The 22,514-nt window shown below is 37.6% G+C and overlaps 2 protein-coding genes across 3 annotated transcripts in view; one reads left to right on the top strand and one right to left on the bottom strand.

Moving 5' to 3' along the window:
- ACYP2 (acylphosphatase 2) overlaps nucleotides 1-22,514 on the bottom strand; it is a 187,306-nt gene that overhangs the window by 36,946 nt on the left and 127,846 nt on the right. The gene's annotated exons all lie outside the window — the stretch shown is intronic.
- Nucleotides 10,349-13,366, top strand: TSPYL6 (TSPY like 6). The gene is given in 5 exon segments (XM_045055058.1): nucleotides 10,349-10,385; nucleotides 10,737-10,888; nucleotides 10,890-11,248; nucleotides 11,250-11,541; nucleotides 13,181-13,366. Coding segments are annotated over 5 exon segments (1,026 nt in total).

The following is a 22,514-nucleotide window of genomic DNA, read 5'->3' as shown; positions in this document are numbered from 1 at the left end:
AAACTATGGTTATTTGCAGAAAGCATCACATATCTAGAAATCCTAAGAAATCTGTTTAAATTTATTGGCCTGTATGAGTTTATCAGAGTGACTAGGTTTATAATGAATTTACCAAAATTAGGAGCTTTCTTTATGATGTTAAGTGCCAGCTCAGTAATATAATAACAAGGGAAGAAATTCTATTAAAAATAGCAAAATGTCGGGGCACCTGGATGGCTCAGTTGGTTAAGGGTCTGACTTTGGTTCAGGTCATTATCTCACAGTTCATGGTTTCCAGCCCCGTGTGGGGCTCTGTGCTGACAGCTCGGAGCCTCGAGCCTGCTTCAGGTTCTGTGTCTCGTTCTTTCTCTACCCCTCTCCCACTCATGCTCTCTTTGTCTCTTTCTCAAAAAATAAACAATAAAAAAATCTTTTTTAAAAAATAGCAAAATAAAACAAAACAAACAGGAGGGAGGATAAACTTAGAATCGCCTAGAACACTTATAAAGAAAATTGCATGGGGCACTGAAGTGGTTCAGTCAGTTAAGCATCTAACTCTTGATTTCGGCTCAGGCCATGATCTCATGGTTCATGAGTTCGAGTCCCACATCAGGCTCTGTGCGGACAGTGTGGAGCCTGCTTGGGATTCTCTCTCCTCCTCTCTCTCTCTCAGCTCTTTCCCCATTTGTGCTCCCTCTCTCTTTCTCAAAATAAAATAAACCTTTTAAAAAAAATTACAATGGATTTTACGAGCCATATGCAAAGAAAACTACAAAGCTCTTCTGGAATGTATAAAACAAGATGAACAAATTGAGATATATACCATATTATCATGTAGGAAAACCAATTTCAGCAAGTACAGTTATTTACTGTTTGTTAAATATTAAAATCCCACACTAACAAAGAAACCGTGAATATAATGCTGATCTAGGTCCTAGGAAATCTAAAACAAAGCATACTGCTTAAATTATTAAATAATCAAGGCAGTGTGGACCATACAGAAATGAATCTAGTTTACAAGTATCATAAAATTGGGGAAAATAGTAATTATTTAATGTTTGCCTAATTATACTTTAGTAACTCCCAGAGTAACTGGTTAACCAACACAAAGCAAAACATGATTTGGATCAGCTCTTATACTACACACCAGAGTAAGCCCCTAGTGGATTAGAGAGTCAAATATTTGCTTTAACTCTTAACAAAGCTAGGAAAACAAAGAATAAAATATTTATGAAATCGTTAGAGGGATATTATCTTTGAAGAGTTTATTACAATAATGGAATTGCAAATGAAAAAATAAATGGCTCAAAAAATCAAGCAAGAAAATAATATAAAATAAATATAAAATAAAAACCTAACTCGATTAAGAGAAACACGATTGGGAAACATTTGTATTGATTATGATAAAAAAGAAGTTGGCATACATAATTAAGAACTTATTCAAATCTTCAAAAACTAAAACCTCAGGAGATAAATGGTCAATGTATATAAACATACAATTCACTTATGAAGAAATGTATGTTTATTATATAAATTAACAAGTATATAATGAATATATGATCCAATATATACTTGCATTATATTAAAAATACATAATGTACAATTAATATTCTCAGAAGGATATTTATAAAAGCAAAAACTGAAAACAAGCCAAATACCCGATATAAATGATACTTTACAAACTCAGCAGAGTACTATATAGGCATTAGAGGTATAATTATAAAAACTGGAAAAAATTGTTCCTATTTAATGATGGAGGGGAGCCCAGTAATAATTCCACTTACTGTGCATACTGAAGAAGACAAAACTCAAAGTCACTATTGACGTGGAATAGTGGAATCGTGGATAATATTTTTCTGTAAATAAAATGGGGGAGGAAGCAGGAAGCAACTATACTAGTAGTTGAACAATAGTAGTTGTTGAACATTATGGATTCTAACACCTACTATATTTTTCACCATATAGATGAAAGCACAGAGTAGAAGAGAACAGGAATATCTGTCAAATGGCAATTTATTAGGTTTCCTAGAGGAAGGATCTTTCACTGTACCAGAACCTTACAGAAACCATGTTTCCAAAAGGTGCTGGAGAATGCAAGCATCACATCTTGAAAATCAAGTGTATGCGATTTTTGCCACACCTTTGTCTATGGAACCTTGTTCTGGGCTCTTGGTATCCTGTTTATCTTCTTCCTTCCAGATACTTTATTTTTACTATAATACTTTTTTCAAAAGTTTGCCTGGATTTAGACAAATAAATTCACATGTAAAAAATTAAGACATTTCTTCTAACTCCTAATACATTTTGATTTCTTTTTATTGTCCTTTATCTTCTCCTCTACTGGATTCCATATAACAGACATAATTTGGATTATGTGTTAATAACCAGGAATAACAGACATGGGTTTCAATCCTGACTCAACTGTATGACTTTGGGCAAATCACTCATTTTTAATCCTTGGATACCTTCATCTATAAGATGGAAATAATAATACTCCATTGGGTAATTATGAGGTTTAAACTAAAGGAGTGAATTCATGTAATATACCTGGTATGGTATCTACTTCTAACATTAAACTCTCAGGTAATGACATATGAATATTCCACTTGAAATTGTATTCAAAATTTTAACTACTTAGAAAAAGATAGAAAAGCAACCTTAGAATGGTTCTTCTACTTCCTTCAATACATTTCGTAGATCACATTTCCTTACAGAGAGTCACAGTTCAATGAAAGAGAAATTCCCATATTTTTCTGTCCTATACTTGCTTTTTTTTTGTTTAATTTTTTATTTGAGAGAGAGAGGGGGAGAGAATGGGGGAGAGGGAAAGAGGGAAAGAGAGAATCTTAGGCAAGCTCCATGCTCAACACAGGGCTTGATCCCAAGACTCTGGGATCATGACCCTGAGCTGAAATCAAGAGTCAAATGCTCAACCGAATGAGCCACCCAGGTGCTCCCTGTGTTTGCCTTTTTAAAGAGGCCCTGATTTCTTTATAAAATGGAATTGTGTGTAAATAAATAGATATACCAAGTTCCCTTAGTCACAGCACCCAAATGAAAACTGTCATTTACTGGAGAAAAGGCAAAGAGGAAAAATGCATCTATTCAGTCCTGGCTTTCTGACTTCAATAGTCTAGCAACCTCATTTCAACTACTGAAGGCTGCAGAATGATCAAAATCAAAACCCACAACTGTTGGATAGAGTTCATATTTAAAATTTTGCAAATGAAAACGAATCTCAGTTGAAAAGTGACTCAGATAGGGAGAAAGGGGTGTTTTTAAGAGATTAAATGTTGTGGTTCAGACTCAGAAAAACCATGGTTGGCCAAAAAGCAAGGCTTTCATATTGTGTCTTCATCAACATCAGTGACTGCAGTGTAGGTTTTCTGGAGGTGTGTTTTTTAAACACTCCTTGAAATCCATAAGTATAATATGAGCATTACTTGGACTTTATTTGAATTTATTTGAATTTCATCAGCTACCAGCAGATGTGCTTAGAAGGAATAGGCCCCCAATTCCCAAATAGCACAGTATTTCACATCTATTTTAGACTCTGAAATGAGATTCCAGGAAGATGGTTCTGAACCTTTCTCCCAGCTGCAGAAATACCTCCTCTTGTTACCCTGCTGACCTACACCAAGGGAAGCCACTTGAAAAGATGTTCTTTTGCCAACAATCATGTTACCATTGTAACCCACAAATGGAAAAATAAACTGTTGGCTCCTCTTCAGAAAACCTATTCTCACATTGCCCAGAACCAGGTAGATAAATAAAACCATAGCATTCTTTTCATTCCTTTCTCATTTTCCAAAATGATCTTGTTATTTTTATAACCTCAGCAAGCTTATAAAATGGGGCTTATCTACCAACAGTGAAGTCATATTAACGTTTTTCAAGGTAAAGGGTTCCAGAACTATCCCCCTCCCCTGTTCCTTGGGACTTCACTCTATCGGCGCACTCACACCAATTTGCTCTCCCTCCTGCCCTCCCCACCCCTCACTTCAGGATGTACAAGCCCTTCTCATTGGAAAATAAAAACCTCTAACCTGAATTCTTCTCTACCTATTGCCCTATCTTATTTCTTTCCTTCACAACCAAGCTTCCGGAGCTAACAAATCCCTATTAAGTCAAGTGGAAACTCTAGGACTTTGCTTTCAGACATAATAGCAACAACTTTATTGGGTGCCTGTCTATCCCAGGCACTCTTATAGGCGTTAAAATTGTTTTACTTGATTACAAAAATGCAGGACTAATTCATGTTCATTTTAACAAGTGAAACAATACAGAAACAGATAAAGACAAAATCAACCTCATCCCCATCCCCAACCCTCCACCACCTGAGCTCCTTATCTTATTTGACACAACCACCACGAGAAAATTGAGGCCTGGAAAGTCTCAGGATGTACCCTGCAGTGTTTAAGAGGAAGAACTTAGGGATCTGACTGCCTGATTCCTGACTTTTCCATTTACTAAGTGTCCACGAGCAAATTACTTCTTATTTCTGCACCTCAGTCATCATATCTGTAAAATGGGGCTAATGACAGTGCCTAGTGCAGAGGGTTCAGTGAAAATGTAATGCACCAAAACACAAAAACATTGTTATTTCTAAAGAAAAAAACTGATTAAAAAAAGAGATTGTTTCAAAATGACAGCTGAGAAGAAAACAGGCATTAGAACAAAATTCTGTTCACCATTCTGTAACTAGTACAGAGTCTAAAAGAGTCTTTTCAAGCAGCTGGAAAAGTTGGCTCAAAAAATATGCTCCTGTAATGATGACACCATGATGCACTTTGTTTTTCAAGGTCATGCTATTTTTTTTAAAAGATCCCATATTTCAAATTTTCATAAATGAATTTTATTGATTTGCTATAGTATCAGCTAATTTTTAATCATTAGTTTCATCCCAATTAAGTTAAAATGATTATGTTTAGCATTTAGATATTACAACCTTATTTTATGTAATGTTTTATACCACTTTTTTCAATTTTTTAAGTGGCTCTTTACATCTGTAGGCTGATCACAGTCACCCCTGCTATCTGGCTCCACCACGCCAGACCAGCACCCTACAGAGACTTTCAGCCCCTTATGGTTTTATCAGGCACCATCATGCATATTTGCTCTTTCTGAGTGCTGTATTCCTAGCACATGATTAAATCACAATTATTGACTTTCCCAGGGTAAATCATTACCCACTCTCTGGTAACTAAAATATTTTCATTCCACTTCTATTTATATACTTTTTCCAAGAGGCTGTAGAGAGATGACTGCAGCTGTAAAGCTACTTGGTTAATCACTCAAAGCCTCTTTTTCACCAATTCCTTCTGCAAACACAGTTTCATGGGCTTTCTATGGGAAACTGAGGAAAGTAACAAAGCGTGTATCTCCTTCACTTGTCTACCAGCATTCTTTCTGGTCTTAAGTAAGTAACACCAGATTGAGGTCCTCAACGTTCTACCCTGGGTGGCCCAGCCCAAGGAACCATGGCTCTGCGTGCCAAATTATACAAACATACTTGCTTAAAGAATTTAAGTCAAGAGAGATCCCTTTCAAAGCAAGGAAGAACTGCTCAACAGGATTTGAAGAGTCAAAGGGAATTAAGACTACACAATTCACAGGCTCTCTTCATTCATCTTATATTAAGTTTATCCATTAAAAGATCATGGTTTATTTTTTTTTCTGTTTCCCCGAGAATTTAAACACTTCACAATTCTATGCTGTGCAGAATTGTGGCTACTATGGACTTCTCCCAAGAAGCCATCCTTCTTTCTTTCCTCATTTTTCTTTTCTTTCTTCCCTTTTTCTTTATCTCTCCCCCCTTCCCTCTTCCTCTCTTTTCACATTTCTATTTCTGCTTCTGGTTGACTAGACAGTTCATATATTTTGTATTATCTTTCTTTATTCCCCCTTTCTAAAATATAGATAAATAAAAAAAATATATATATATTCCCCCTTTCTAAAATATATGTGTATATATGTTCCCCCTTTCTAAAATATGTAATACATATATGTATATATATTATATATATACAATACATATATATACATATACATATATATGTAATACATATATATATCCCTTTCTAAAATATATATATACACACATATATAAATCTAAAAAATATGTAAATATATATTTATTTTATGTATATATTATATATATGTATATTTATATATATATTTATATTTATATATATATTATTTATATATATGTATATATATGTATATGTATATATATGTATACATATACATATATGTATATATATGTATATGTATATGTATATATGTATATATATATTTATATACATATATACATATACATATACACATACATATAGCCAGAATGTTTCAAGCCCCAACTTAAAATATGTAATACATATATATATATCCCTTTCTAAAATATATATATACACACATATATAAATCTAAAAAATATGTAAATATATATTTATGTTATGTATATATTATATATATGTATATATATATATTTATATACATATATATATTTATATACATATATACATATACACATACATATAGCCAGAATGTTTCAAGCCCCAACTTAAAATCCTATTTTGTTCTCTTCAGTAGTTTCTAGTCCATCCTCTAGGACTCAAATAGAATGAAAGACCCCAAGAGAAATTACCATTCACCCTAAACCCAGTATAGTCACCACTTTCTAATTAAAAAAAAAAAACATACACATTGCTTATTTTTTATCAGCTCCTATATGTGTAACCTTCTTCTAGGCACTCTGAGAAAAATAGTGAAATACAGGGTCTGTGACATTAATATGAAATTCTAAAAGTATCTGCTTTCCCACTAACTGATTTCAGCAAAGGTGGCATTGCTATGTAATTAACCTTGGCCCTAGAATACAGGCCCAGCTTTAAATCTCCTGTCATCACTTTAGATCGCCTAATGCCCTGCGTTCATGCCCAGGTCATGATCCCCAGGTCATACCCCCTCATTTCTCAATGATTTTAGCTCCTGGCTCTTTCTCACTGCTCTCTGGCCTTATCTTTCCATCATTTCAATATAGACATCAGTGATCCTTCACACCCTGGCCTCGTGGTTCACTGACCTCCCCACCTGGAATGACCTCATCCTCAATCTGCCTCATCTGAGCCCCATTTGGAAGGATGAGTAAGATTCTGACCAATCCTCTGTGTTCCACTCCCCAACCTCTGTGGCATCCCTCCAGCGCACTCTGGTACTTGGCCCAACAACACCTCAATTCCCTGGGTCTTCCAGTGCATTGATCAGGCCACCTGTTCACTGCCCCTCATCCCTGTATGTCCTCTATTCCTGCAGCTTCAATTCTAAGATCGATTATTGTCATCATTTTCTTGCTCTTCTTGCTTCAGCTCTAAATCTAACTCTGCTTACTCATGCTGCGCCTGTACACTGAATGTGGCTGAAGAAAAATTCCCAACCATGCTGACGTAACTCACTTCAAATCCATGACCTTGAGAGCTCTCTTCTCAGAATCCCACTGCCTCTTGCCTCATCCTTTTAATAATCTTGCTTTCTGCCTTACTTATAACACTGAAGAAATCAGAAGAGAACTTCATAGATTCCACCACTTCTACCCACTGACCAGCATACATACCCTTATCCTTTGCCTTCCTGCAGTTCCTACAGGTGAACTTACCGTGCTCCCATCGACAGCCAAGTCCTCCTCCTTCTCCACTTAGGCTCCAGATTCCATCTGATCTCATCTATTCAAGGGCATCCATCGAATGATTCTCCTTCCTCTCTCCTACATCATTTTTTGCTCCCTACCAAATCATTGACATCAGCACGTACACATACTTCCTTTTCCCCCATTTTAAAGACACTTTCATTGACCTACTTTCTCCACCAGCTATCACCCCCCTTCTGTAGACCACAACTCCTCAAGAGTTGTGTATACTTGCTACCTTCACTTTCTCCTTCACATTTCCTCTTAAACCCATTATAGCTAAGCTGTCACCCTCCCACGCTTCCAAAACTGTTCTTGTCAAGTGATGACCCCATTTCTTTATTTCCTTTTGGAGCAAATTCTTCAAAAGAATTGTCAATGTTCACTGTCTCAAATTTCTTTTCTCTCATTCCCCTTAAAACCCACTCCAGCCCCCTCACTCCACTGAAAGTGCTCTTCCTGAGTCACCAGTGATTCTTTTTGCTGTAAAATCCAATGGTCAATTCTCAGACTTCATTTTACTTGACCTGTCATCACCATGTCACACATGTGAACACAGTTGAACACTTCCCTTTATGCATCAGGCTGCCAGCACACTGCACACTCGCATTCCCTCCTACCTCAGTGGTCTCTCCTTAGTCTTATTCTCCTTGACCTTATAATTTTGGAGGCCCCAGGGCTTAGTATATCAATACTCACACCCTTGGTGATTTAATCTAGCTCTCTGGCTTTAAATATCATGTATGCTGTTTATTCCCAAATCTGTATCCCAGTCACAGACCTGAGTTTCAGATTTCTAATGCTTACTATCTCAACTGTTGTCTAACAGTCATTTTAAACTCCACTCATCCAAAAGTAAACCTCTGATTCTTCTGTAGAGATCGGCTCCATCATGATCTTCCCCTTCTCTGCTTCTGGCAACTCTATCTTACCAGCTACTCAGGTCAAAATCCATAGAGTCATTTTTGACTTCTTTGTCTCATTTCCCCTACCCAATTTATCATGAAACCATGCTGGCATTACCATCATACTACACCCACCATCCACCTCCATTGCTACCACTTGGTCTGAGAAATTTCTTTCACCTGGACTACTTTGGATAGCCTTCTAAAAGATCTCCCTGCATCTACCACTGCCCCCATCCAGTCTATTCTTCACGCAGGACCTAAAACAATCCATGCAAAACCTAAGCCAGATTTTGAGTCCTCTGTTCAAATTTCTGAAGTGGCTTTCCATCTCACTAAGAGCAGAAGCCACAAGTCTTACAATATCCTATGAGACCCTACTTGATTTGGCCTCTCTCACTCACTCTGCTCCAGTCACAGTGATCTCCTTGTTATTCTTTGAATGCCCTAGGCATGCTCCTGTCTTACGGTCTCTGCTTAGCTCTTCTCTCTTCTTAGAATGCTCTTCTCTATAATATCCTCTAGCCAAGTCTCTCGTCTTTGAATCTTTGCCAAAATCTTACCATTTCAATGAGGCTTCCTCTGACCACCCCTTTTAAAATTATTGTTCCCCACTCCCTACTCCTAGAATCCTCATTCCCCTTATTCAATTCTTGTTTCTTTTCCATAGTACTCACTTCCTATTATGTTTTACTGTTTAAGTGTTATTGTCTTTCTCCTCTGTTAGAAACTCCAAAAGGAAAGAAATCTTTGTTCTGTTTACCAATATACCCCAAGGGCCTAGAAGTGTGCCAGGCATAGCACAGGCACACAATAAATATTTAATGTTTGATAGACTATGTATTTAATAGACTATGTAGGTATAGTAGTATTTGTCTCAACATCATTTCAGCCTCATGCTATTTTGTGCAAAGATTACTTTGAAACTCTTGATTCAACTTATTTATTGTTTCTACATCTGTTTAGGTTTTCTACTGCCTTTCATTCAGTGTCAATGAAATACATTCTGTGAAATAATATATTTCATCCAGGTTTGAAAATGCATTGGCATAATGTTTTCCAACATGCCCTCTGATAGTTCTTTAAATCACTACTGTGACTATTTTTCATTCCAAATACTGTTTACTTAGTCTCCTCCCCTCCTTTTATTGTTAATCTTTGGTTGATATTCTATTGTTTTTCATTTTTCTCCTCTAATGTTCCTCATTTACTTTTTCTCTTTCGTTGGCCTAACTCTGCTAATTTTACACATTACTCAGGTTATACTCTTCAATGAGTGATATAATGCTCACCAGTACTTCTAGTTTCTTTTTTCCTAGACGATAGCACTTACCTGACCTTGTGAAGCTAGGCAAGGCCATCTGACTAGCTCTGGCTAATTACATATGCCATTTTTGATGGAAACATTTAAAAACCCATGCATGGGGAGGTGATGGTCTTCTCAACAGGGTCTGGTCAATTCAATATTTATATGGAAAAATGAATCTTGATTCCTATCACATCATTCACAATAACCAATTTCAGATCAACTGTAGGTATAAAAGTGAAAGATCCTGGACAGGGAAGATTTCTTAAACAGAAAATAAAAATCACTAATCTAAAAGGGGAAAGTGATAAATTGGAATATGTTACAATTTAAAACTTCCGTTCATCCAAAGACATAGTTAAAATGAGGAAAGCAACTAAGAAAGGGAGGAGACATTTGCAATACACCTGTTTCTAAACAGACTCGTATCTAGAATGCATAAAGGATTCCTACAAATCAATATGAAAAATACAGAATATGCAACAGAAAAATGGGGAGAAGACTCGGACACCTCGTAAGGAGAGGATATCAAAACACATGAAAAGTTTCTTTGTTACACAGGAGGTAAATGCAACTTAAAACCAGCATGTGATAACATCACACACACACTAGCGAGGCAGAAATAAAAAGGATGGCACAGGTTATGGAAATGGACTATCACGAGACTGACCCATGAAGGGCCTAGAAGCAGCCTCTGAGTAAATGAAAGCAACATGAAAAATGGCTTTTAGTGTAAAGAGCCACATGGTCCTAGTGGGGACAAGGGCCTAGAAATCTATGGCACATGGAGGCTGGGGTCTGAAGTGATGGCTCGGGCAAAGGCCAAGAAAACAGACTGAAAGGTGTGCCATCTTCTGAGGAGCAGTGGGTGAGGAAGAGAGGGCTGGAGTGGTGGAGGAGAAGCCAGGAGGTGAAGAAATGGAAGCAGTGGAGGAAAACAAAGTGGTAAATTAGGTGAAAGTCAAGGGAGGTCCCTGGTCCCTGAATGTGGCTCTCCACATGAGCTCCGTGGAGGCCGGCCAGCCAGCCAGAAATGGACACGAATGCTCAGGCTGACAGAGCCATACTGTAGGTGGAGCACAAATTTGGGAAGGTATGGCAACACTACCTAGAGCAGAGGAACTACATCATTCAGAATATCCCCAGCTTCTGGGTCAGGGCCTTTTGGAACCACCCACAGCTGTCCATCCTGATTAGAGGCCAAGAAGCATAGATGTTTAAGTACATAACCAATATGGAGGTGAAGGGCTTCAGATACCCTAGGATGGGCTGCAAGTTCAAGTTTTTCTTTCTAAGAAACCCATAGTGCAGAGACAAGCTCACTGTCAAGGAATATGAGGTTAGAACTCCCAGCCAAGTGATGTCTCTTGCCACTCCAATCAAGACTTCATAAGAATCAAGACGTCATCTGCAGCTTCATTGCCTGGTTTTCAGACCACAACCTCCCAGAGTCTGACAGAATTGCTGAGATTATCAAAGAGAACCTCTGGCCAAATCCACTTGAATACTACCTATTGCATGAAAGTGCCCGTAAAGCTAGACTTGGCCAGATAAGGAAGCCAGTAGAGATCTCCTTGAGTTCCAAAGTGATTAACCTCACCCTTGAAAATACTCCCATACAAGATCCCCTACCATTTCCTGCTGGACCTGTGCTTTGGCAACAGCACTGGGTATGCCCATTACTCTTTATGTGCTGACCTTTCAGCATCTTCCTTCCTTTGAACATTGGTTCTCTCAACTTTAACATTAGACCTTCATGGCAGTTCCATATTAACATCACAGGCTATGTGGCATGGTTCACACTCTTCTAAGCCAAACAAATGATATTATAAATTGCACTGCTTTTATCTACACTGCTTGTTTTTTCCCAGGGCCTCTAGCCTGGTCACTACCACCTGGATTTCTAGCTATATTCAGGAGCCTGTTTTGCTCACTTTGCTCATCACCTGTGGACAATTGCTGGGCATTAATAAAACCCAGGGAAAACAGCAGTGTGCCACTTGGTCTATGTGATTTATGCAACTCCATTGCTCTTCTTGCCCTTCTGGTCACCGACTGCTGCCTATACCCACCCCCTCAGGCTGTTGCCTGCTGGATGGACATTTTCCAGACCATTGTCAGCTCCACTTTCTGATTTTAGATAAACACTGATCTCCAGAATTGGTGGTGGGTCCACGTTTCCTGCCAGCCCATGAAAGGCCTTTCTATTCCTCCCCTACAAGACCCCAATTCCTTACCACCACAACCACCACTCAGGAAACCTACGGGCTGTCAGGCAAGTGGTTGAGGTGATGAGTTAGACCCTATTCACATAACGAGGATAATGATAATGTCCTTGGTGATAAAGTACCAGGCTTTCTCAGCCTCACCCAGGGAATTCATATAAAATCTAGGGACTGTAAGTTGCCTCCATTCTTCACCTTCAACATGATTAAGTGTCAGAGGTGCCATGGTGAGTATACGCTTTGTCTTCTCTTTCTCATTTCCTTCTCTTTGTCTCTTTCTCTCATATCTCTCCTACCTCTTTTTAAAAGTGGTAGCCTCACCCTCAACAGAAACATTAAAAAAAAAAAGTGTCAGCCCAGACACATCTGCAAAAGCAGGCTCTTTAGTTTAATCTAGCTCTCTTTTCTTCTCCAGAGACAGAACGGGAGTCCTGTCAAGAAGACTACCACAGCTCTTACTGCCCCTCTGCACGCTTCCAGCCCCTCCTTCCCTTAGCAATGCCTATAGGGTTTAAGGGAAGACCAGTCTAGATGGAAAGAAAGGTGTTTCCTGTTCAAAGTGGGTGAAAGAACCAAAGAGGTTTTGATGGGTGCCCCATGCAGGGAAAACTGAACTAAAGGCCAGCAGCAGAAACTGCCAGTGAAATGCAGGGCCTAGAATTAAGACTGGGTTGACTGAGAACCTGCAAGGAAGGGATGCTTGCTCTATGAGTGGTGACAGAAGGGCTACTTTTCTCAGGACTGGGATGGGAGAATTGCAGGTGGCTGAAGTGTTAGCTCTGTTACCTACCTAAGGGCTTTTTAAAGAAAAACAATGCCATATTGGGTGTTTTCTCTCTTGTTTTCATGTGACCTTATTTATGTGAAAGATTAACTACTGTGCCCTTAATTTCACTCATATTTAGTAAAATCCTGTTACTTTCTCTGCTTCTGCTTACTGGGAAGATTCAGTCATATAGATTTGTTTTGCTTTCAATTGAGGGAACACTTGGAAGAATATATATCTATTTCCTGTATAATATGGAGAATTCTGTGAATATCCACAACAGTTTTCACCTTGTTTCTGTTAAAACTGTATCTTTAGAAATACAATTTGAATAACTTGGTCTCATCAGAGGCTGAAGACTTCAGAGATTGTCGTCTTCATGGGAAAATTACCTACAAAAAATTTGTGGCCCTGATTATCTTGACAATTTACCCTGGTAACAACCTAGCAAATGATAGATCGCTTTTCCTAAACAGCAAAAATACTTGTGAGATTTCTCTGTAAAACTGGAAGGGTACCATTGGCCTATTTATTTGTACATGTTATGGCAAAATGAAAGCATGTCAGTCTGAAAAAAAAACAGATAAACTAAAAAGATGGAAAATAACAAGTGTGGAAAAGTACACAGAGAAACCACAATGGTGGAAGAGTAGCCTGATACAAAAATTTTAGACAATTGTTTGGCAGTGTCTATGCACACCCTCTGATCCAGTTCTGGGAATATACCCAACAGAAATGCATACATGTATTCACAAAGACGTGCAAAGAAGTGTTTATAACAGCACAATCCTAATAGCTAACACTGGGAACTGCCCCAATGTTCATCACTGGCAGAAAAAATAAACACAGTTTAAATATTCACACCATGGAATACTGTGAGAAATAAAGAACTGTGCCTACATGTAATAACATGAATGGATCTCACAAACATGATGTTGGATAAAAGAAGCCAGACTCAAGAGTATGTGCTATATAATTCCATTTATAGTTGAAGTTTAACAACAAGTAAACCTAATCTATGGTGATAGAAGTCAGCATAGTAATCACTATGAAGAACAGTGAAGATTCTGGTATTTTACCCTACTTACAAACTTAGCATGTTAGCCTGCTTAGTTAATGGATGCTGAGTCAGAGACAAAGGACGTTACAATTCAATAGCCAACTTCAGTGCTTGCACCAGTTGCTTGAGCCCTAATTCTTATTCTGCAGCATGAAGAAAGCCAAGTGACCCCTGCCCACACAGTGGGCTGCAGAGGAGAGGAACCCTGGGCTTAGGGAAAGTGAATCCTTTATAATGGGAATTAAGCATGTATGCCCTTTGCTTTGAAGGCCAACATTATCTTTACTACATAGAATAGCAAGTAAACCTGTACTTTGTTCCATAGGAGACAATCTCTATTTTTTCAAGGCTGTAAGCAAACCTGCCCTTTCCTCTGGAGGGAAACACTATTTCTGTCTTCCAAGGCTGTTCTCAGATATCCTTAAAAAGATACTCTGAACAGAGTGACCAAAATGAACAAATCAGGAGACTATAGATGCTGGAGAGGATGTGGAAAAATGAGAACACTCTTGCACTGTTGGTGGGAATGCAAACTGGTGCAGCCACTCTGGAAAACAGTGTGGAGGTTCCTCAAAAAATTAAAAATAGACCTACCCTATGACCCAGCAGTAGCACTGCTAGGAATTTACCCAAGGGATACAGGAGTACTGATGCATAGGGCCACTTGTACCCCAATGTTTATAGCAGCACTCTCAACAATAGCCAAATTATGGAAAGAGCCTAAATGTCCATCAACTGATGAATGGATTAAAAAATTGTGGTTTATATACACAATGAAGTACTACGTGGCAATGAGAAAGAATGAAATATGGCCCTTTGTAGCAACATGGATGGAACTGGAGAGTGTTATGCTAAGTGAAATAAGCCATACAGAGAAAGACAGATACCATATGGTTTCACTCTTATGTGGATCCTGAGAAACTTAACAGAAACCCATGGGGGAGGGGAAGGAAAAAAAAAAGAGGTTAGAGTGGGTAAGAGCCAAAGCATAAGAGACTCTTAAAAACTGAGAACTGAGGGTTGATGGGGGGTGGGAGGGAGGGGAGGGTGGGTGATGGGTATTGAGGAGGGCACCTTTTGGGATGAGCACTGGGTGTTGTATGGAAACCAATTTGACAATAAACTTCAATTATTGGAAAAAAAAAAAAAGATACTCTGAACAAAGGCAGTGTTTCTGCTTCCAAGAGTGCAGAAACATCAGAACCCATGATAATTATCTCCCAACAGTTTGGGAGTAGGGGGCGGGGGTGTGAGTACCTACTGACTGGAAGGGACTATGATGGTGGATTCTGAAGGACTGGTCATGTTCTGTGTCTTGATTGAGTGTATTCAATTTTTGAAACATCATTGAGTTGTATACCTATGAAACACACTTTTGTATGTGTATATTATTTTAATAAAATATACTTGAGAAAAACAAAAAAAAGAAATAAAAAATAAACAAAGGAAAATAAAACAACAAAACCACCACCAACCAAAAAAACTTCATCATTTTCTGGAAACTCTGCTAGAAAATGATTAGCCAATTCAAAAGTATATTTCAGATCCTTCTGGGCGGGTCATGAGTCCATATGTGAGAATTCTAATAGGATCATTTACTGTGTTATATTCAAATGGCTAAATCCCATTTTCTAAGAAAAAAATGTTCAATTATCTGGGTATGGGCCATCAACTTTTAGTATTTTTATTGTTCCTGCTCATTTTGTCAACTGACCTTTATCAGACTTTTTCAGTTGTAAATAGTTCATTTATCATGGATTGTGACAATTTTCTTTTCTCCATCATGATAAGTGTACTCTTTAATCCCATCACCTATTTTACCCCCCTCCAACCTACCTCCCCACTGGTAATCATATAACCCCTCTGGTTCTCTAGAGTTAAGAGTCTGTTTCTTGGTTTGTCTTTTTTTTTCCTTTACGTGTTTATTTTGTGTGTTAAATTCCACATATGAATAAAATCATATGGTATTTGTCTTTCTCGGACTTATTTTGCTAATAAATACTCTCCAGCTCCATCCATGTCATTGCAAATGGTAAGATTCACTCTTTTTATGTTGAATAATATTCTATTGTATATATGTACTACATCTTCTTTATCCATTCATCAGTTGAAGGACATTTGGGCTGCTTCCATAATTTGGCTATTGTAAATAATGCTGCAATAAACATAGGGGTGCACATATCCCTTAGAATTAGTATTTTTATATTTTTGAGGTAAATACCCAGCAGTCTAACTACTGGATCATAGGATAGTTGTGTTTTAACATTTTTTTATGTTTATTTTTGAGAAAGAGAGAGAGAGAAAGCATGCATAGGAGGGGCAGAGAGATGGGGAGGTGGACAGAGGATCTGAAGCAGGCTCCGTGCTAACAGCAGAGAGGAGGATGTGGGGCTTGAATTCACAAACAATGGGATCATGACCTGAGCCAAAGGCAGATGCTTACCCAACTGAGCCACCCAGGTGCCCTAGTTCTGTTTTAACTTTCTGAGGAATTTCCATACTATTTTCCCCAGTGGCTGCGCTAGTTTGCATTCTCACCAACAGTGCAAGAAGGTTCCTTTTTCTCCACATCCTTCTCAACACATCCTTTTGTTTCTTGTGTTTTTGATTTTAGCCATTCTGACAGGTGTGAGGTGGTATCTCGTAGTTTCATTTGCATTTTCCTGATGATGAGTGATGTTGCACATCTTTTCACATGTCTGTTGACCATCTGTATGTCTTCTTTGGAGAAATGTCTGTTCATGTCTTCTGCCCATTTTAAATTGGATTATTTTTTGGATACTGAGTTATATAATTTTTTTCTGTATTTAGATACTAACCCTTTATCAGATTTGTCATTTGCAAATATCTTCTCCCATTCAATAGGCTGCCTTCTAGTTTTGTTGTTTCTTTCACTGTGCAGAAGAAGCTTTCTACTTCAATAGTATCCCAATAGTTTTGTTTTGTTTTGTTTTTGCTTTTGCTTTTATTTCCCTTGCCTCAGGAGACATATCTAGAAAGATGTTGCTACTGCCAGTGTTGGAGACATTAATTACTGCCTGTGCTCTCTCTTCAAGGACTTTGATGGCTTCTTGTCTTACCTTTAGGTCTTTCATCCATTTTGAGTTTATTTTTGTGTATGGTATAAGAAAGTGGTCCAGTTTAATTCTCTGAACATAGCTGTCCAGTTTTCCCAATACCATTTGTTGAAGAGTGTCTTTTTCCCATTATTTACTCTTTCTTCCTTTATCAAGAATTAACCACATGATTATGGGTTTATTTTTGAGTTTTCTATTCTGTTCCATTGATATATATGTCTATTTTTATGCCAGTACCATACTTTTGAAAATATTACTGCTTTGTAATATAACTTTAACTATGGAATTGTGTTACCTCCAGTTTTTTCTTTTTTAAGATTGCTTTGGCTATTCAGAGTCTTTTGTGGTTCCATACACATTTTAGGATTATTTGTTCCAGTTCTGTGAAAAATGTTATTTTGGTAGAGATTGCATTAAATCTGTGTAATGCTTTGGGTAGTATAGACATTTTAACACCATTCTTCCAATCCATGAGCATGTGTCATTTCTTTGTGTCATCTTCAATTTCTTTCATCAGTGTTTTATAGTTTTCAGAGTACAGGTCTTTCATCTCTTTGGTTAAGTTTCTTCTTAGATATTTTATTGGTTTTGGTGGAATTTTAAATGGGATTGTTTTCTTAATTCCACATTCTGCTGCTTCATTATTAGTGTATAGGAATGCAGATTTCTGTACATTGATTTTTGTATCCTGTGATTTTACTGAATTCTTTTGTCAGTTCTAGTAGTTTCTTGGTGAGATCTTCATGGTTTTCTATTTATAGTATCATGTCATCTGCAAAGAGTAAAAGTTTTACTTCTTTCATACCAGTTTGGATGCCTTTTCTTTTTGTTGCTTGATTGCTGTGGCTAGGACTTCCAGCACTATGTTGAATAAAAGTGGTAAAAGTAGACATCCTTGTCTTGTACTGAGCTTAGTGGAAAAGTTCTCAACTTTCCCCCATTGAGTATGATGTTCACTGTGGGTTTTTCATATAAGGCCTTTATTATGTTGAGGTATGTTTCCTCTAGACCTACTTTGTTGAGGGTTTTTATCATAAGTGGATGTTGTACTTTGTTGTCAAATGATTTTCCTCCATCTAGTGAAATGATCATATGTTTTTTTATCCTTTCTCTTATTGATGAGATGTATCACACTTATTTGAGAATGTTGAACCACTCTTGTATCCTGGGAATAAATCCCACTTGATCATGGTGAATGATTTTTTAAATTTGTTAGTTTGTGTTTACTAGTGCTTTGTTGAGAATTTCTTCATCTATGTTCATCAGAGATAGTGGCCTATAGTTCTCTTTTTTTTGTGGTGTCTTTATCTGGTTTTTATATCAGGGTGATACTGATCTCAAAGAATGAATTTGGAAATTTTCCTTCCTCTGGCACTTTTTGTAATAGTTTGGGAAGGATATGTATTAACTTTTCTTTAAATGTTTGGTAGAATTTGCCTGTGAATCCATCTTATCCTGGAGTTCTGTTTTTGGGGAGTTTTTGATTAGTGATTCAATTTCATAGCTGGTAATCAGTCTCTTCTAATTTTCTATTTCTTCCTGATTCAGTTTTGGTAGGTTATATGTTTCTACAAATTTATCCATTTCTTCTAGGTTGTCCAATTTGTTGGCATATAATTTTTTAATAATACTTTCTTAAAATTGTTAATATTTCTGCTGTTGGTTATTTCTCCTCTTTCATTTGTGATTTTGTTTACTTGGGTCCTTTGTTTTTTCTTATGAGGTGATAGTTCATTTTCTTTTTTTTTTTTAATATGTGAAATTTATTGTCAAATTGGTTTCCATACAACACCCAGTGCTCATCCCAAAAGATGCCCTCTTCAATGCCCATCACCTACCCTCCCCTCCCTCCCACCCCCCATCAACCCTCAGTTTGTTCTCAGCTTTTAAGAGTCTCTTATGCTTTGGCTCTCTCCCACTCTAACCTCTTTTTCTTTTTCCTTCCCCTGAATCAGTTATCAAAAATCTCCCAACAAATAAGAGTCCAGGACCAGATGGCTTCCCAAGGGAATTCTACCAGACATTTAAAGCAGAGATAATACCTATCCTTCTCAAGCTATTCCAAAAAATAGTAAAGGAAGGAAAACTTCCAGACTCATTCTATGAAGCCAGTATTACTTGGATTCCTAAACCAGAGACCCAGTAAAAAAAGAGAACTACAGGCCAATATCCCTGATGAATATGGGTGCAAAAATTCTCAATAAGATACTAGCAAATCGAATTCAACAGCTTATAAAAAGAATTATTCACCATGATCAAGTGGGATTCATTCCTGGGATGCAGGGCTGGTTCAACATTCGCAAATCAATCAACGTGATACACCACATTAATAAAAGAAAAGAAACATATGATCCTGTCAATCGATGCAGAAAAAGCATTTGACAGAATTCAGCATCCTTTCTTCATAAAAACCCTCGAGAAAATCGGGATAGAAGGAACATACTTAAACATCATAAAAGCCATTTATGAAAAGCCCACAGCTAATATCATCCTCAATGGGGAAAAACTGAGAGCTTTCTCCCTGAGATCAGGAACACGACAGGGGTGTCCACTCTCACCGCTGTTGTTTAACATAGTGTTGGAAGTGCTAGCATTAGCAATCAGACAACATAAGGAAATCAAAGGCATCAAAATTGGTAAAGATGAAGTCAAGCTTTCATTTTCAAAGCTAAGCTCTTCCAGCCAAATAAGTAAAATCCATGTATAATTTAGTTCTATTGTTCAGCAAGGATGATGCTATTCTGAAGATGGGCCCTATTATATACTTGCTTGTTAAGATGGTTTTTATCAACGTTTCATATCCTTTCTTTCCAGGCTTCCCTAATTGAGGTATAAATATTTCATTTGATAATTAAGGGTTAAAAACAATTTCAAAGCCACACCTTTGGCACATACCATAGAAGACTGCCATTAATAACAACAAAATCTTCTGTTAAAAATATAAAGAAAATTTGGTTTGGTTTTTGAGCAAAATCTTTCCATTTCTGTATATAGCAAGGATATTTGGGGATAATGAAAATTCAGTGTTGAAGATGTAGCAGGTTTCTTTTTTACATAAAGGTATGAAAACATTTAATAATGCACAAAATTAACTCAGTGCTTTTGAAGCATAAAGTAGATTTAATTAGGCTTTTTACAGTTCTTACTATCAAATTCATAGCACACATTATAGTTTTAAATGGCACCCATATGGACAGCTTGCCCTATGTTTTCCAATGGCAAAATTTTCTCTTTGCTGTTATTAGCTAGAAGTATAAGACATATAGGAAACTTTGATTCACATAAAGGAGTCCAAAATTCAACTTTAGTCTGTCTTACCAAGATCGGTAGGGATGGGAAAGGTGTGTGGTGGGATTTTTGAATTTAGTATTCAACCGGAATTCAGAGCATCAAACTAATACTGCACTGAATTACAGGTTGGGGCACCTGGATTCCAGGGGGCCTTGCTCTAAATTGTAGGCAAACCATTTGATTCCAAACATACAGTTTTCCCTTTTTTTTTTTAGTTTATTTATTTAGACAGAGAGAGAGAGAGAGAGAGAGAGAGAGAGAGAGAGAGAGAGAGAGAGAGAGAGCGCACACACACACAAACGGGAGGGGCAGAGACAGAGAGAGAGAATCCCAAGCAGGCTCTGCACTGGCAGAACAGAGCCAATGTGGGACTCAGTCCCACAAACCGTAAGATCATGACCTGAGCTGAAACCAAAAGCTGGACGCTCAACCCAATGAGCCAGCCAGATGCCCCTTCCTCAGCTTTTTAATAACAAATTTGAAACAATTTCATTTAAATCTGAAGCTTTACCTACTCCTTAAAAACAAGTTTTCCACAAAGTTCAGTGCCTGGCTTGCTTTCTCTGTACTTTTCCTAACTGACCCTAGCCACTGTCATAGCTTCTGCCATCACCTTTGAGAAAAGGACTCTGAAACCGGAATCTCTAGCCCTTATGCCAGATCAGGGTCTGACATGTCCTTTTGCACAATGTTTTCAGAACTGCTCTCTTCTTTCCCTGTTTCACTGCAACATCTCTTATCTACATTACTGGAAATCTCCAGACTGCCCCTCCTAAATCTGATTTTTCTTTTTCCAACATTCACACTGTTGACAAAGTGACCAAATCCTTTTTGCCCATTTATCATTGTCAGCACACCAATACCTGCAGAACAGAGTCTCAACACCCCATTAGTGCATTCAAGGTCAGTTACCATGAAGCCCCCATCCAATAACTTTGCTGGAGCCCACTCACATGGGACTCTGCTATACCTCAAACAGCCCATGTACTATCCTGCTTCTATGCCTTTCCCTCATCTTGGATTTTCTTCCCCATCTCCTTACCTATGGAAATCCTACCCTTCTTTCTGATTCAATTCAAATGCCATCTCTTCCAAATAATATCACAACCCCCCCACCTCCTGCAGCATACAGTCTGTAGTATTGAATTCATTCAAGCTTATACTGTAAGTTGGTTTTATCTTTATATATGTTAGCTGGTTTTATCAGTCTGTTACTCAATTTTGAGTTATTTAAGGGCCAAGATCATGTTTTAGTTATCTCTTTCTTGTGTGATGAATAAGACACAGTCCTGTCCTCAAGTAGCCTAGAGTCCAGCACAGGAGACAATTTACAGTGTGAGAAATGCTAAAATACATACAAGCATAGAATGCTATGGGACCACGTAAGAGGAGTAATTCCCCCAGCTGAGGCTAAGGGCTATCAGGGAAGGCTTACATTATTATAAGAAGTGGCTTTTAAAGTCCTTTGTAAGCACCATACTAGACTGTAAGCTTATTCAGAGTAAGGATTTGTCTTTTCAACTTTGGATCCCTAGGGATACATATTTTATGTCTAACACAAAAGAGACACTCCAAAATTATGTAATGAACGTATAAATAAAAGGTGTCCAAGTCATTTACAGTTCGAAGTGTGTAGAGTGAATCATATTAGTCTTTTGTGCTTTTTTATTCTATTTATCAGATGGCCAACAAATAGTAATTGGCTAATGAAAACCTCATTAAAAAGTTAATAACCTATTTTTAGACTTGAGGTTTTAGGTAACTGTTAATTGGCACAGCTACCCAAATAATTCCTAAGAAAAAAGAGCCCAGGCAGAGATTTCAGTCAAACCCTTGCAAATACCTTAATTCTAAGTTTCAGAAAGGAGTACATGTGGATGAATGAGCTGTTTTGAAATCATAGATCCAAGTTGTGTCCAAACTGTGATATTTGCTCCTTAATCTCTAAATTCATCTGAATTAAAAGAACAACAACAACACACACACACAACAACAATAGGTTTTGTTACAGCCCTTAACAAAAGATTGCACTAATAGTAGCTTTCATCTATTAAGTCCCTACATCATGGTACCACTGTGCTAAGCACTTTAGGTGCATTATTCTCTTAATTCCCATACAACTCTCAAAGGTATTCCTGCCCCCTTTTGCAAATGAGGAAAATGAGACTTAGTTGAGATACTTGGGTCTAGTCACTCAGCCAGGCAGTAGTAAAGCCAGGATTCA

The sequence above is a fragment of the Felis catus genome, chromosome A3 (assembly GCF_018350175.1).
Source record: "Felis catus isolate Fca126 chromosome A3, F.catus_Fca126_mat1.0, whole genome shotgun sequence".
Classification (NCBI taxonomy): Eukaryota; Metazoa; Chordata; class Mammalia; order Carnivora; family Felidae; genus Felis; species Felis catus.
This window is presented reverse-complemented; position numbering and strand designations above follow the sequence as displayed.